The 15770-nt window shown below is 52.4% G+C and overlaps 1 protein-coding gene across 3 annotated transcripts in view; it reads right to left on the reverse strand.

Annotated features, from left to right (window-relative positions):
* Positions 1-575: 575 nt before the first annotated feature.
* ERCC6L2 (ERCC excision repair 6 like 2) overlaps positions 576-15770 on the reverse strand; it is a 183474-nt gene continuing 168279 nt past the window's right edge. For 2 of the 3 annotated variants that reach the window (XM_063636890.1, XM_055271820.2), the window contains one exon: positions 10826-13269. In XM_063636890.1, the coding sequence (XP_063492960.1) occupies positions 13260-13269 (10 nt within the window). In that variant the 3' untranslated portion in view covers positions 10826-13259. Of the gene's footprint in view, positions 2610-10825; positions 13270-15770 lie in introns of those variants that run through there. The other variant, XM_055271819.2, reaches the window with a different exon arrangement.

The raw sequence follows: 15770 nt of genomic DNA on the forward strand, positions 1-15770 counted from the left end.
CAACCCTGATGGCTTCTACAGAGCTAAGTCATAGCCCTATTAATAGAATCCTTGGAGCCCACTGGCACCTGCGGCCTTGCCATCGAGGGAATCGAGAGCTCAGGTCTATGATGTCATTTCCATGTCTGAGCTCCTGCCCCGGACCCATGTCCTGCTCTATCCAGTACAAAAGGAAGCTATGCTAACTTGACAGAACTACAGAATGCCAAAACCATGCAAAAGAATGCAGCCCAGCCGGGGTGTAGCGCTCATCTGCTAAATATGAGATCCTTTCCCCTGAGTGAGGCCTCTAAAAACAAGGTCAGTGGGAAAGCCGACGCTACCTTAGCCAGGGAGGGGCCGACGGCGCCGTGACAAACTCGCCAGCGGTTACCTCAGACAATGTAAATACAAACCTGGGGCTCATGTTTATTTAAAGTTATTGGCATCGGGCTCGTTCCTGGTAGACAAAGATTATCTTGTTTACAGCGGCATCCAGATGATGGACAAGACTCTGTATAATATAAATCCAGCTCTGCAGAGGGGACCCATTAGCATAAACAACTTCCCTCAAGCCAAACAAACCCTGCCAAGGCTCAAGCTGGAATTCATTTATTATACAACTTCAAGTTGACTTGTCTCAACATTAAACAACTGCAAAAGCAAAGGGATAAAACTGATGGCCGAGGGCACGCCTCGCCTCTCCTTTCACTTCTAGCGTGTTTTGCAGAAGGCGTTATTTCAGGCTTTGTCATGGAGTAGTGTTCATGTCTCTGCAGATGCCGTTGCTCCTGTCATCTCCCCATGAGGTGTGGCCATGGGCCACGCATAAGGACATGAGAGTCATGGGGGGGGCAGGGACCACCCAGGAGTCACCATCGTCCTTGTGAAAGCCCTTGGCCTTGTGGGTAGGCCTGGACTTAGGAACCTTAGTGGGGTTACGTACATAGAGACAGATCGCAGGATTTCAGGGGAGATACACAGAGCTCCGGGGGCACCAGCGCCTGGCCACGAGCTCTGCCACTTTAGATTCAGACTTGCCTGGAATCAGAGGCCAGGCCTTCATGAGAATTGGTTCACACGAGGAACCGTGGGCTTCCTGGGAAAATTCACCTAAGGGCAGAGAGGATCTAGCCAACAAGCTAGACCCAGAGAGAGCAGTGACTCCAGGTCACATCTTGTGACCACGGCAGCAGAGACTTCCAGTAGGAGAGTCGTGCCCAGGGAGGACGTGACGTCCAGAAAAAGGTGACGAGGACATGAGCAGGAAGAGTGCAGAGGCTGGCGGCCATCACAGCTAGGAGGCCCCCAGGGAATAAAGAGCTATTGTTGGGGGGGCTTGCGAGGGCAGGACTGTGTTTCTTGGAGACCCAGTTTCTCTGAGGGCTTTTCTGCCTTTTCTGTCTGTTTCTTCTCTAGATAAGGACCATGTCTTTTTTTTTTTTTTTAATTAGAGATGGGGCTTGCTATATTGCCCAGGCTGGTCTTGAACTCCTGGCGTCAAGCGATCCTCCTGCCTCGGCCTCCCAAAATGCTGGGATTACAGGTGTAAGCCACCATGCCCGGCCTGGACCACATCTTTATCTGGTGTCCCTGGCATCCTGCAGATAGTAGATTCGACACTGTGGAGTGACTCAGCACCAGCCCTGCCACTTGCCTGTCCACTGTGGCCTGCTGTCTCTTGGCCACACCATCCTCTGTGCAGCCCTGGGGGACAGAGACCCTTCTTGCTCTCTGTCTTCTGCAGCCAGAAGGGGTGGAGCTGGCCTTCGGAGTCTTCTCTTGGGTGTTTACAGGCAGCTGTGCCTCCTGTCTTTGGGAAAACCTCCCTGCAGGGTCAAGCCACCCCGAGAGGCCACCTTCACCACCTGTAATCTCTAGTCCCCACCATTCCCCCGTAAGCTGAGGCCTTAGGCACTGGAAGGTGTGTCTTTCTCCCCAAGCCAAGTCCCACTGCCACCCTGGCTACCCTGGCTGGCTTCACTGTCCAGGGGTCATGACTCTACTGTTCCTCCCCCTCCCCAAACTTTGCCACACCTTGAGCTGCATCCACCCAGAAATGTTCTCTCAAACAGGAAACTCCACTCTCTTCTCTATGCCTCAGCCCACATCTTTACTTTCATGGGGACCTCCAGTGCTATGATTCCTCCATTTCCTCTGGCCCCACTTCAATCTTTTCTTCTCAAGCCACTAATCACTCCACCACACGGCCCCTTGCACCTCTGGCTGGGGCTTGCCTGCCCAACCTTCACTTGGGACCCACCCCATGCTCCACAATCTTTGCCCTCACACTTAGGCAGTGCAGGAGTTATCCAGTGCTGCTAACGAATCACCCCAAAGCCCTAACAGCTTAAGCCAATAAGCACATCATCTCATACCACATCTGTGGGCTCAGCTGGGAAGTTGTGGCTTGGGTCTCTAGTGAGGTTGCAGTGAAGATGTCAGCCAGGACCGTGGTCATCTGCGTGTGCTGGGGCTGGGGGAACTGCCTCCAAGGTGGTTCATCTCCACAGCTGTGGGCAGGAGGCCTCTGTCCCTTCTCATGTCGGCTCTCCATATGGCTGCTTGAGTTTCCTTATGACATGGCTGCTGGCTTCCTCCAGAACGAGTTTGAGAAGGAGCTTTGTGACCTGGAATCAGAAGTCACACATTGTTACTGCTGCTACATTTTGTTCATTAAAAGCAAATCGTGAAGTCCAGCCCCCATTCATTGTGAGGAGAATTAGACTCCACCTTTTGAAAAGAGGAAGATCAAAGAATCTGCAGACACATTTTAAAACCACCACAATTCACTTCATTCTTCTCCCACATGACAGCAGTCACCCTTCTTTCTTGCCCCTTGACTGTAGCCAGAGCCGCCTTGTGAAGCCTTCACTCGAACAAGCTCACCATCCACACCTCTGCTTCTGCCCCTGGGCAGGGCAGCTAAGCCCTGAGGGAGACAATCCCAGATGGCCATGTGGCCATGCCGATGTTTGCTTTCTGGCCCTGCTGGGCTCCTTCTGCTTCTGGCCTTCTTCAGGCCCGGGTGGCTCCTACTGCTGTTCCCGGTGGCACATCCAAAGCCTGCCTCTCTCCCAGTGCCCAGACACCACTCCCTGCCCTGCTCAGCGGCAATGTGCTTCTTCACACACGACTCTGTAGTGTAGACTGTCTTCCCACACACTTCGGGGGAAGAGGGGCTTCTCTCCTTTTATTAGGGCTTGATCATTCTACATCCTTCCAGCAATCATCACAGATTCCTCCCAGTCTTTCATCTTTCCACTGGCTCTGCCTTCCTGCCTCCCCTGCCTGATACAAACAAATTCAACTTTGCTCCAGGTATTTTTTTTTTAAAAGCTAGAACAAAATAATAATCCATCATTGGCCCAACATCCCTCCTCCACACAAGAACTTCACACCCGTCCTTCAGGGACTGCCCTGTCTCCTGACTCTGCAGCAGAGCTTCTAGAAAGAGTGGTCTGCTCTCTTCCCCACTTCCCACCACCACCCACCTACCCACCCATGCCAACCCAGCCTCCACCTTCCTGGCTTCCGTGATACCAGCTGCTCTGCCCTCATTCCAGCTGTCAAGAGCCACCACATGGCGAAATCCATAGATACTAGATTACCTGTGCTTTGTGGCCCCTGCGCCACCCTGGACACCTGTTGATACCTCTTTCCTTTTGATACTTTCTCTCTCTCCATCTCTTCCCATCTCCTCTGGCTCCTCCTTCTCCCCACCACCTCATTCCTCTGCTTCTTTCTAGAATGTTATTGATCTCTCTGTGAGATCTCACCAAACTCATCCTTCATCCCTGCCCCAGCATTCCTCACCTGCTCTCCTGGCCCAGTCCTCGTTCAGGTGCTCAGAAACTATTGCCCGACTGCCCTGGCCCTGCTTCCATTTGGACATCACTTGAACTTCCACCTCGACATGTGCCTGGCTCCATGCCCTCCCCGACTGTATTTCCTGCTTTGGTGGACGGCATCTCTCTCCACCTGGTTACTCAGGCCAGAACCTCAGGGCCTTCTGTCTTCCCCCAAATATGACCAATCAGTTAATTTATCTTGGAAAATAAAACAAGACAATAATAACAAAAATAGGCAGAGGCCATACGTGGGATTCACTGTTGCCTCTGTCACCCTCCTCCCTGCTGACTCAAGCAAGGCCCCTGGCCTCTCTGGGCTACTGTTTCCTCATCCGTTGGCTGGATATCATACCACAGCTACCTCCTGGGGCTGCTGTGTTGATCACACAATCAATGTGTGCAGGTAACAATAGCAGCTCCGACTGCTTTTCCTCTCCACACACAGGGATGGGCACTGCCAGGCCATGCTACCTAAGGGCTGGCCAGCTCCAGAAGTGTTTATTGTTGGTCTGCAGTGAGGTAAGTGTAGAAGGTGAGAGTAAGCATTTTTAACTACTACAGAAATTTGGCAAGGAAACTTTATACTTTTTGAGTCTAATAATTTAAAAAATGGGGCTTCATCTCATACCCATTAGGATGGCTACTAGGAAAAAAACATCAACTAATCCTCATATTGGAAAGGATGTGAGAAATTGGAACCCTTGTGCACGGTCAGTGGAAATGTAAAATGGTGCAGCCTCCGTCGAGAACAGTATAGTGATTCAAGAAATGAAAACTAGACTTCCCATGTGATCCAGCAATTCCAGTTCTGGGTATGTGGCCAAGGCATGGCAAGCAGGCGCTTGAAGAGATATCAACACCCAAATTCAGAGAAGCACGAACACCCATGAGGTGGACAACACAAGTGTCCGTCAATGGATGAATGGAGAAACAAAATGTGGAATATTATGCAGCCTTAAAAAAGAAGGAATTTCCAAAATATGCTATGACATGGATGAACCTTGAGGACATTATGCTAAGTGTAACAAGCCAGACACAAAAGGACAAATTCTGTGTACTTCCAATTATATTACACACATAGAGTTGTCAGATTCATAGGGACAGAAAGTAGAAGGGTGGTTTCCGGGGGCTGGGGGCGGGAAATGGGGGGATGCTGTTAAATGGGTAGTTTTGGTTTTGCCAAAGGAAAGCGTTCTGGAGACTAGCAGCATGGCAGTGTGAGTGTGCGTATTACTGGAATGTGCACTTAAATATGTTTGGGATGGTAAATGTATGTTATCTTACCCCAATCAAAACAAAAATTTTTGAAGAAAAATGGGACTTGTATTTTGCATGTCTTTTAAAATTGTGTTTGTCTGGTAATTTATTTTCCAAAAGTTTCAGTCTAAGAAGGATTAGAAACAAAAGGAGTCCTTCACTGCACATCACAGATGCTTCCAGACTCACTGCCCTGGCTCAGCTTCTCCTGGGTTCCTCACTGGTTTGCTGCTCCACTCTCCCACCTCCTCAACCTATCTCCTAAGCTCTTGCCACAGTGATCTTTCTAGAGCAAGCTTAACCTGTTGCCTATCTTGTCCAGTGTTCCTATATCCAGGAAGAATGAGGTAACTGAGGTACAATGAGGTAACTGAGGTATGCAGACAAGTGAAGGGTGAAGATGATGAAAAGGAGTTTGTTGAGTGTTAGAACGGCTTAGAGGAGATCCACAGTGGATAGCTCCCTCTGTAGGCAGGCGGGTCATTCTGTTGAGTGTTCAGGTTTCAGGAGAGGAGTCCCTGGAGAGAGTAGCTCCTCTCTGCCTGGCAGGTTGCCTCACCCTCTCTGCAGATCTCTGAAGCTATCAGTGGGGAGGGTAGCTCCTCTCTTTGGCTGACCATCCCAACCTCTCCCTGCCATCTTCTGTCTCTGGCCATCCTCTACCCTGGCTGAGCACCAGGCTCTTATGGCCCTCACAGGGGAGGAAGTGCCTGCCAATTGGTCCATGGGCAGCCAGGGGAGGGCTCGGAAGAGGCACCATCAATCACCACTTTGGTCAGCAGGACTAGTGGCCCAGCCCCTAGCCTTCAGGTCCTCCCTGGCCTGAAGGAGGGGCCTTACTGGGACCCACCCCCTTCTGCCCAGGAATCTGTCTGCCTCCTGCTGCCATTCATGGCCCTGAGCTCAGCACCAACCCTACTTGGAGATCTGAGCAGATGTTGGGAGAGGAGAGAGGACAGGCAGTGGGATCAGACGCCCCCGAGCCTGCAGGGATAGGGGGTGTGGTAGGGGAGACAGGGGAGTCCTTCCCAGGCCCCGCAAGGGTGCCGGCTACAGAGACGCCCAGGTTGTGTGCCTGGGAGGGCAGTGGCAACTGTACCCAGGGAGCTCTCCCCTCACCATCTCAGAAGGGGCAGGGCTCCCGCTTGTGTCTGGCTCCTGCCTGCTCCATGGAGCAGGTGGCCCAGGTCTGCAGCCATGGGTCAGGTGGTTGCAGCTTCACCCAGGAGGGCAGAACCTGCCTGCTCCTGGCTCCCTCCAAGAGCACAGAGAGGCTCGGGTCCACAGCTACAGTTTGGGTGGCTGTAGCCCCATCCAGGAGGGCGGGGCCCCTGCACCCCTGTCCACAGCTGCAGTTTGGGCAGCTGCAGCGGCACCTGGGGAACTCCCATCCAAACTCAGAAGGGGCAGGGCTCCCACCAGCTTCATGGAGTGTGCAGCCCCAGCTGTGCCTTCCTGCTGCAGTCGGCTCCCCACAAGCAGCCCAAGGCCTTTACATCTCACCTGCTGCCCTTTTGCTCATAATGCTCTTGCTTGTTTGTCAAAGACCGCCTCTCCCAGGAAGCCTTCCCTGAATGTCTAAGCATCACTATCACAGATCATCCCACACTAGCCTCCTTCGCAAATTTAAGAAACTATAAAAGCAAGAGTTCAGGCACTTTGATGGGCATTGAGACGGAAGCTTTAGGCAAGTGGGCTCCCTGGCTCTTCTCAAGGGATGCCTGGAAGGTCCTCCAGCCACTTGCAATGCGTTTGTGTCTTCCACCTACACTTACAGTTTCCTCCGACATCCACATTTGCAAACCAGAGTAATAGAGGTGTCCTTCAAAGCCTGCACAGGTGCTGGTAGCATCAGACAAGAGGGCCCGAGGTGAACCCTTTGGGGAACGTCAGCCGGACCCCCCTCCTGTCCCTACCCTGACTGCGTGCAGCGCTGAGATGGGAGCACAGAGCCCTTGCCTTCATGCCTGAGAAGATGGATGTCCTTTCTTTCAGCCTGGGAGAATGGTGGCATCTTCCCAGGCCAGGTTTCTGATGGGTTTCCCAGCTACCGGAGAGCAGCGGGGCTCAGAGCTGGCAGCCACCCGGAGCACCTTGGCTGCTCACTCACATAAATCCTGGTGCAGACAACAGGTCCTTCTTTTGCAGTTGACGTCCCTGCACCAGGCAGGTGATGGTCCTCCTGGCCTTCTGAGCCCCGGTTTGCTTCCCTCCATTCTTCAGTGAAATCACCACTGCCTTTGACCAGGCACAGCCCAGATTCTGCACTGGGCATCTGGATTTGAATCGAGTGTGGAACCCCCTAAATAAGTTGTTTCTCAAAAATCTGCCAGATGACAACTGCAGACAGAAAGGGGCATCTCCTTTTATTTCATGGATAGAAACAGAAGGGACAGTGTTCTTCCAAGACCCAGCTCTTCTTTCCTGGGCACCCAGATCCCAGCCTCCTGGGGGTGATGACTTTGGGTTTTACTTTTTGTTTTGTATACAGCAAAAAACCTCTATTATACATAGACTCACTGTAGAATTTAAGAATCATTTATGGCCAGACGTGATTGTTGACGCCTGTAATCCCAGCACTTTGGGAGGCCAAGACAGGCAGACCACCTGAGGTCAGGAGTCCGAGACCAGCCTGGCCAGTATGGTGAAAACCCGTCTCTACTGAAAATGCAAAAAATTTAGCCAGGCATGGTGGCGCGTGCTTGTCATCTCAGCTACTGGGAGGCTGAAGCATGAGAATCACTTGAACCTGAGAGGCAGAGGTTGCAGTGAGCCGAGACCACACCATTGCACTCCAGCCTGGGCAACAAGAATAAAACTCCGTCTCAAAAAAAACAAACAAACAAACCCAGAATCATTTATGGTTTCCTGCAATCCTCTCAGGTACGATATGTCAGATTCAAACTGGAAACAATGACTGGGCCTAAATCCTAATGGAAAGTTTCTTGTGGTTCATATTTTTGACTGGTGACTGGCAGGTTTACACAAACAAATGAATATTATAATTTGGTAGATCAGCAAATACATTACATTTATAGGATTTAAGCACTTTCCATGAAAGCTTTGATTGCTCCGAGGAGATGCCACTGGTACAGGCTGCTAAATCACTGACACACGAGCCTGGATGCCTGGGTTTGAGATTAAATGAGTCTGGGCCATGCCTCTGTGGGGGTTCCTGCTCCAATGGGGAAATAGAAAATGCTTGATAAGTAGAAAGAGTCATTGTTGACATTTTTAAGCCAGCTGGGAGCCTTGAGAATTTGAGATTTGACCTACATACAAGGGAATGGACCTTCACAGACCATGAGGTGCTAGGTGGGGTTTGTAGAGGACAATGGCATGTCAGAGATGGCCAACGTTGCATTCTAGGCCCACATAAGCCCTCTCCAGCTCTGCCAGCTCCGGGCTCCTGGTGAGGCAGCAACTGGTTCTCAGTTGCCACAGGTGTGAGGGGTGGCTTCGAGTTTTTGTGGCTCTGGAGTGTGACATTCCTGATAGATGAAAGGGCTCCTGGAGGACACCCACCGAAGCGGAGGCTGCGTCTGAATACCCAAGAAGCAGGTGTGCCAGGGAGGTGTGTGGTGGGAGGCAAACTCTGGATCAAGGCAAAGGTAAACGAGCCAGCTGTTGCCCTCCAGCCAATTCATGCCGGGTTCCTAGGAGATGCTCTTTGAGGATCTGTCACTGACACAGACGGTGAGGCGCAAGGAGTCTGCGGAAGAGGATGCGGAGGAAGGCGCTGAAGGTGGTTTCCATTTGTAGAGCTGATTCTGCCTGGCCCAGTGGCAGCTGCCTGACATGAATGGAGCTGCTCTTTCCTGGGGGTTTCCAGTGGAAGGCATGGGAGTGGCTTTTCAGATCTGGGGTCCTTGGCCTTTCCCGGATGAAGGGAGGTGTGTGGGGTGCTGGCTTTGGGGCTCAGGGTGAGCGTGGAAGTTTCCGGTGTGGAAGGTGAGGTGGCGGGGCCGGGGATACCCAACCATAGCCTGGAAGCTTTGAGGAAGGGAGATGTGGAAGCAGCCCCCGCTCCCTGCTGATGGGCTTAGAGACTGACCCGTGCTATGCCAGTGACTCATGACGTGCCACCCACAGGCTAAGGGCTTGTGATTTAAATTGTTCTACTTTTCTTGACTGCAATGTTGTCCAAAGTCAGTGGGATCTAAATTTTTTAAAGAAGGGGTGGGAATATCTGTCCGCTGTTTACAAGGATTCAGGACGGCCACTCAGGATGTGCCCAGCAAGCCAGAGGGCTTCCAGACCAGGCCTGTGGTGGTAGGGTCAAGTCTGCAGTGCCCAGGGTCAAGCTTGTGTTCCTGGGAAGCTGAACTAGGCAGTGGGTCCCCAGGGATGGTGGGAAGTGACGAGGGCTCAGGGATCTGCCCACTTACTCTTTATTTGCAAACAGTATGTAAACACACATGCAAGCTGTCACTGCCCTCAGGGCGCTGGCATGCTGCCACCCTAGCCCCTGGATCCTGGTGCTTGGGCGCCTCGGCTTTATAGCATTTGGAAAGCAACTTGATTGGAGCAGGCTGTGGACTTTGCTGATGCCGGGAAATTATTTTCTCTTGGATGGAAGCCCTACTTTGCTTGTTGGGAAAGGGACAGAGTTTGTTCTGGCTGAGCACCAGTGGCAGATACATCATGTTGGTTATTTTGGAGGCCTCAAGGCCCCCAGCACAGACCTCTGGGTGCCCTTGGTATACAAGGAACAATTCGGACTGTGGCTGAAGTGTCACCTCCTTAGGGAGAACTTCCCTGACCACTGTTCCTTAAAAAACAATCCCCAAGCCCAAAGAAACAAAACAAAACAACCCACCCTGGTCCATTGTATTGACACCACTTCACCCTGTCTGGAAATATATCTCTTTGCTGAATGATCTCGCTCCATTAGACACTGGGCTCCTTGAGCACAGCACCTTGCTTGCACGGACACTGCTTTATCCCAACACTGAAAACAGTGCATGAAACACAGCAGGTGCTTTGGAAATTGTGACATGAATGCAGTGCTTTAAAATGTGTCCGGGACTTGTTTTAATCAGGTATGGGAAGACACGGGGACACTGAGATGACTGTCCTGAAGGAAGATGCCTTTATACTTACAGATCCCTGGAAGCAGGGGGCACGGCAAGCACCAGGGCCTGTCCGGAGGCACCAAGGAGGGGAAAGCCTGGGCAAAGGCTTCACTGCTGTTTGGTTTCCCTGGAAGGAATGAAGGCTCAGAAGGTTTAGGAAAGGGTGGCTTGAATACATGAGGTGTGCCCTGGGCTCTCCTGTGGGCCCCAGTTGTCCTGCTTTGTCCGGAGTTTGTTCCTTCCAGTGGGTTCGTGGCGTCGCTGGGGCTGCGGACCTTCGAGGTGAGTGTTACAGCTTTTTTTTTTTTTTTTTTTTTTTATTTTCAGATGGAGTCTCGCTTTGTCGCCCAGGCTGGAGTGCAGTGGCGCAATCTCGGCTCACTGCAAGCTCCGCCTGCTGGGCTCACACCATTCTCCTGCCTTGGCCTCCCCAGCCATCCTCCTGTCTTGGCCTCCCCAGTAGCTGGGACTACAGACGCCCGCCACCACGCCCGGCTAATTTTTTTTTGTATTTTTTTTTTTAGTAGAGACGGGGTTTCACCGTGTTAGCCAGGATAGTCTAGATCGCCTGACATCCTCTTCCGCCTGCTTTGGCCTCCCAAAGTGCTGGGATTACAGGCGTGAGAGTACTACAGCTCTTAAAGACGGCACGGACCCAAAGGGTGAGCAACACCAAGATTTATTGTGAAGAGTGAAAGAACAAAGCTTCCACAGCATGGAAGGGGACCCGAGCATGTTGCCGCTGCTGGCTGGGTGGGGTGGCCAGCTGTTATTCCCTTATTTGTCCCCCCTCATGTCCTGCTGATTGGTCTATTTTACAGAGTGCTGATTGGTCCATTTTATAGGGTGCTGATTGATCCATTTTACAGGGTGCTGATTGGTCCATTTTACAAACCTTTAGCTAGCTACAGAGCGCTGATTGGTGTGTTTTTACAGAGCACTGATTGGAGCATTTTACAAACCTCTAGCTAGCCACAGAGCACTGATTGGTGCGTTTTACAATCCTAACTACAGAGTGCTGACTGGGGCGTTTTACAATCCTCTTGTAAGACAGAAAAGTTCTCCAAGTCCCCACTCGACCCCGGAAGTCCAGCTGGCTTCACCTCTCACTGGGATTGGGGCAGAGGAAGGCTGCCTCCTGGAAGTGTAAAAGCCAAATAGAGGAGGTGGCTGGTGTCCGGGCTCTGGACTGGTCAGCTTGCAAAGCAAAGGCACACCCAACGGCGAGTCGTTTGCTCTCTGGAGGACTCAGCTAACCCTGGGAGGGGCAGTTCCTTTCTAAGACCACAAGGCCCCAAGGATGAAGCAGCATAAAATCAGTAGAAAAAAAAAAAAACAACAAAAACCCCATGATCAGTACAGGATGACTCTTTGACATGTGTGGCAATGTAAAGATTGTGTGTGCAAATGTTTAGATAAATGTGAGAACCAAGCAGACGTGAAGTAAGCTAAGACGACTTGGTGTATCATTCGATTTCTATTGGTCCTGAAATCAACATGTTTCCTTTGTGTGGTTTTGCAAAAGGAATCCCTCAGTGGGGAAACAATCTTTTCTGATACCCACCTCCGAAACTTCTTGTTGGAGTACAACATACATTCAGAAAATCACATCTATCCTAAGGTTAGAGCTCATGAATGTCCACAAACTGGACACGTCCAGGCAACCAGCACACAGACCAAGAACAGCGTGGTAAGGGCAGCTGGAAGCCTTCTGTATTCCCTCCTTTTCACCTGTATCCTAACTTCTTATACTAACTAACTTATCCTAACTGTACCATCCTAATTTTTTTTTTTTTTTTGAGACGGAGTCTTGCTCTGTTGCCCAGGCTGGAGTGCAGTGGCACGATCTCAGCTCACTGCAACCTCCGCCTCCTGAGTTGAAGCAATTCTCCTACCTCAGCCTCCCAAGTAGCTGGGATTACAGTCACGTGCCACCACACCCGGCTAACTTTTTGTATTTTTAGTAGAGACAGGGTTTCACCATGTTAGCCAGGATGGTCTCGATCTCCTGACCTCGTGATCCGCCCACCTTGGCCTCCCAAAGTGCTGGGATTACAGGTGTGAGCCACCGCGCCCAGTCCCCCATCCTAACTTCTAACAACATAGGTTAGTTTTGCTGGCTTTTCCCTTCTTATAAATGAATTCAAATTGTGTCTAGCTCATTGTATTCAAATTGTATTTGGATATTCACCCACATTATTGCCTAAGGTTGAAGATAGTTTATTTTTGTTGCTGTGCAGTGTGTGTGAATATAGCACACAATGTATATGACGTATACTTATCCATTCCAATGCTAAGGTGAATGTGGGAAATTTCTAGTTTGGAACGGTAATCCCTTCACTGACTTTTTGCCTGCTGGTCTGTGTCAGAGTCTTTTAGTTGCAAGAAACAGAACTTCCTCTGGACAACCTGACTCAGAAAGATGGGTTTGCCAGAACCATTCTGCCTAGCTCATAGAATAGAAGGAAAAGGGGAACAGCCAGGCTTTATTAGGGACGCCCTTACTAGAAGATCCTGGTGGCAAGAACTCGAGGGCAACCTCTCTGAGACGGAACGGCAAGTGGCTCAACTTGCCTAGAGCAGGGTTCCTACCTCTGTTGCGTGCGACCCTAGTGGTCCCCAGGAATTTTAGAGTATGCCATGGAGGAAAACAAGACCTGTGGCTCAGTCAGTTGGAAAACTGGTTTAAAAAGGTTACACCTCTCAGGACCTTTCACAGGAGAGGGCACACTCTAACCTCAAGGAAGGGATATTCCTGAACTTGGCTTTTCTCATGGGGCATCTACTCATATCTCAAGGGCACTCGTGCTCCAAGAAACACAGATTGGGAAAATGCTAAGCCAAAGCCAAGTGAACAGAGGGGAGAAGTGGAAAATACGTTTTGGCCTGCATTTTTAATGCACAGATAGGGATTTTTTCTTTTTCTTGAAAATAGGAAACTCTGAAAACAGATGCTCAGTGTGACCCTTCAGGAAGCGCCGTCTGGCAAGTGTGAGTGTTACAGTTTGCAGGGTGCCTTCGGGTCCATTGTCGCATCCGTTCCCAGGGCTGGGTGGTTTGGGTGCGATAGCCCAGATGATGGAACTGGCCGCCGATGTCACGCGCTCCTAGAAAGCGGAGAATCCAGGGCAGAGTTAGAATCAGACCTAGGCTCTCGCGGAGAACTGCGTCACGCTCCCAGCTCTGCTGCCTCGGTGCGGGGACGGGGCTCTGCATGAGGACTGGGAATGTAAGTCCCGGGCCCGGACAGGCGCCCCTGGGAGCTAGCCTGGAGGAGAACGAGTAGAAGGCCGAGTAGTCGGCTTGGAGGGTCCCGGCAAGGCCGCGCGGATGGAGATGAAGCTAAGAATGCTGAGAAAGGGCGGCCGGGGGCCTTGGAGGGAAGCTAGGGAAACGCTGCGGGGGCAGCCGAGGCCGCCGGCGGCCCGGGAGAAGGTGCATGTGGAGTGGCGCTGGGGGGACGGGTGGGCGCTGGGCGGCGGCGGGGCCGGCCTGGAGGTGCGGCCTGGGCTCATTCTGGACCAGCTCGGCCGGCGCAGGGGCTGCAGCCTCCACGCAGGGGCCTTCGGTTCCGCCTCATCTTTCCAGCCGGGCCGCCTTCTCCCAGGGCGGCTGACTGAGCCGGGCACACGCAGCCTCTCCCGCGCCAGGCTGCCCCGGCCAGGGTCTTTCCTGCCTCGCCCAGTCCCTGCCCTCTCCTTTCCCGCAGCCCGCGGGGCCTGGGCTCTCCCTGCCCGCTCCTCCTGTGTCCACTTCAGCCTTCCCGGTTCCCCAGGCAGCCTGTCCTGCCGGTCACTCCCACCTGCTTTGCGGGGAACTAGAGCACACACCACACACAGGAGGCGGGAGGGGGGCGCGGGAGGTGGGTGTTGGAGGCGGGGGTGTGGTGTGGCTGTGGTGTGATGTGTGGTGTGTGGTGTGCGTGTGTGTGGTGTTTATGTGGGGTGTGTGTGGTGTGTGTGTGTGGTGTGCTGTGTGGGGTGTGTGGTATGTGTAGTGTGTGTGTAGTGTGGTGTGTGTGTGGGGTGGTGTGTGTGGGGTGTGTGTAGTGTGTGGGGTGGTGTGGGGTATGTGGTGTGTGTAGTGTGTGTGTAGTGTGGTGTGTGTGTTGTGTGCACTGTGTGTTTGGTGCGTGTGGTGTGTTTGGTGTAGTGTGTGTTGTGGTATGTGTGGTGTGTGGGGTCTGTGTGGTGTGTGTGGGGTGTGCGTGTGGCGTGTTTGGTGCGTGTGGTGAGTTTGGTGTGGTGTGTGTTGTGGTATGTGTGTGGTGTGTGTGGGGTGTGTGTGGTGTTTGTGTGGGGTGTGTTCGTAGTGTGTGGGCTGTGTGTGTGGTGTGGTGTGTTTGTGTGGTGTGTGTGGGGTGTGTGTGTGGCGTTTGTGTGTAGTGCGGTGTGTGTGGTGTGCTATGTGTGGTGTGCTGTGTGTGGTGTGCTGTGTGTGGTGTGTTTGTGTGTGTGGTGTGTATAGTGTGTGTGTAGTGTGTATGTGTGTGGTGCGGTGTGTATGCGGTGGGGCGTGTGCAGAAACAACAAGCCCCTGCTCCGCATGGGGTGTGGAGCAGATGCTGCGGAGGCCGCCTAGCCTGTGGGCGTTGGCACTGGGAACCGGCTGGCCCAGAGACTCCGCGCTTTCCCGCGCTTCCCCGCGCTTCCCCCACCCCCGCCCTACTGCGGCGCTTCGGTCCCGCGTTGAGTTCCGAATCCACCTCCTGGGCGCCGCGCCCTGGCTACCAGGCCCTGAGCCTTCTGAGGGCCAGCGAGCTCCCGCCAGGTTCTGCCAACAGGGGGCCCCAGAGGGCGGCGTGGCGGCCGCAGATCGCAGGACAGGAGCCTGTTGCCGTCAGCAGAGCCCCAGTAACCCCCGGGACTCCCAACGGTGGCGCGGTCATGCCCAGTTTTCTAGCTTGCTTCATGCACTCCCAGGACCTGCCTGCCCACATCCCGCCCGGGCCGGCTGGTCCATCTCGGAGATTTAAGTCCAGCTCTCCGGGAGGCCCCAGGGCCAGGCAAGTGCAGAGGTCCGGTTCTGCTCCCCAGGGCCCCTTCTCCAGCTTCCAGGACCTTGGTTCTCAGAACCCTCATGACTTCTCTTTGCTCTGTAGAGACCTTCACTGCTTCTATCAGTCACCATATCTGAATCCTGGCTTGCCACTCAATCCTCCAATATCGACTAACTACAGGAGATTCTATCTGAGGGGGGAGGCGTGTTTCCCTGACTAGACTCTAAATACAAATCCTCCACTTCTCCATCTGCCTCTCCAGTGATCTCAGAGGCATGTTCTTAACACTGTGCACAGTTCCTTGCAAGTTGAGGAGTAGACCCAAATGATCAGTTCTAAAATTCTATTCTTATTGAAGATTACTGGTGGAAATATCAGTACAAACAAAATGAAAAAGCTCAACAATGATTAATACTGCATTTCAACAGAAGAATCAAATCATCTTGACAAAACTTCAATTGGCAAAATTTGCCTTGGGGAATTTTATGCAGGGGAATCCGTGGGTCTGATGTGTGGTGGGCTTTGGATGTGTTGTGTAGCTCAGTGTCCCTTCCTGCTACTCCTAGTCATCTCCAGAAACTCAGACCACCCATCTACTAAAGGCGGATG

Source organism: Symphalangus syndactylus, chromosome 3 (genome assembly GCF_028878055.3).
Source record: "Symphalangus syndactylus isolate Jambi chromosome 3, NHGRI_mSymSyn1-v2.1_pri, whole genome shotgun sequence".
In the NCBI taxonomy this organism is placed as follows: Eukaryota; Metazoa; Chordata; class Mammalia; order Primates; family Hylobatidae; genus Symphalangus; species Symphalangus syndactylus.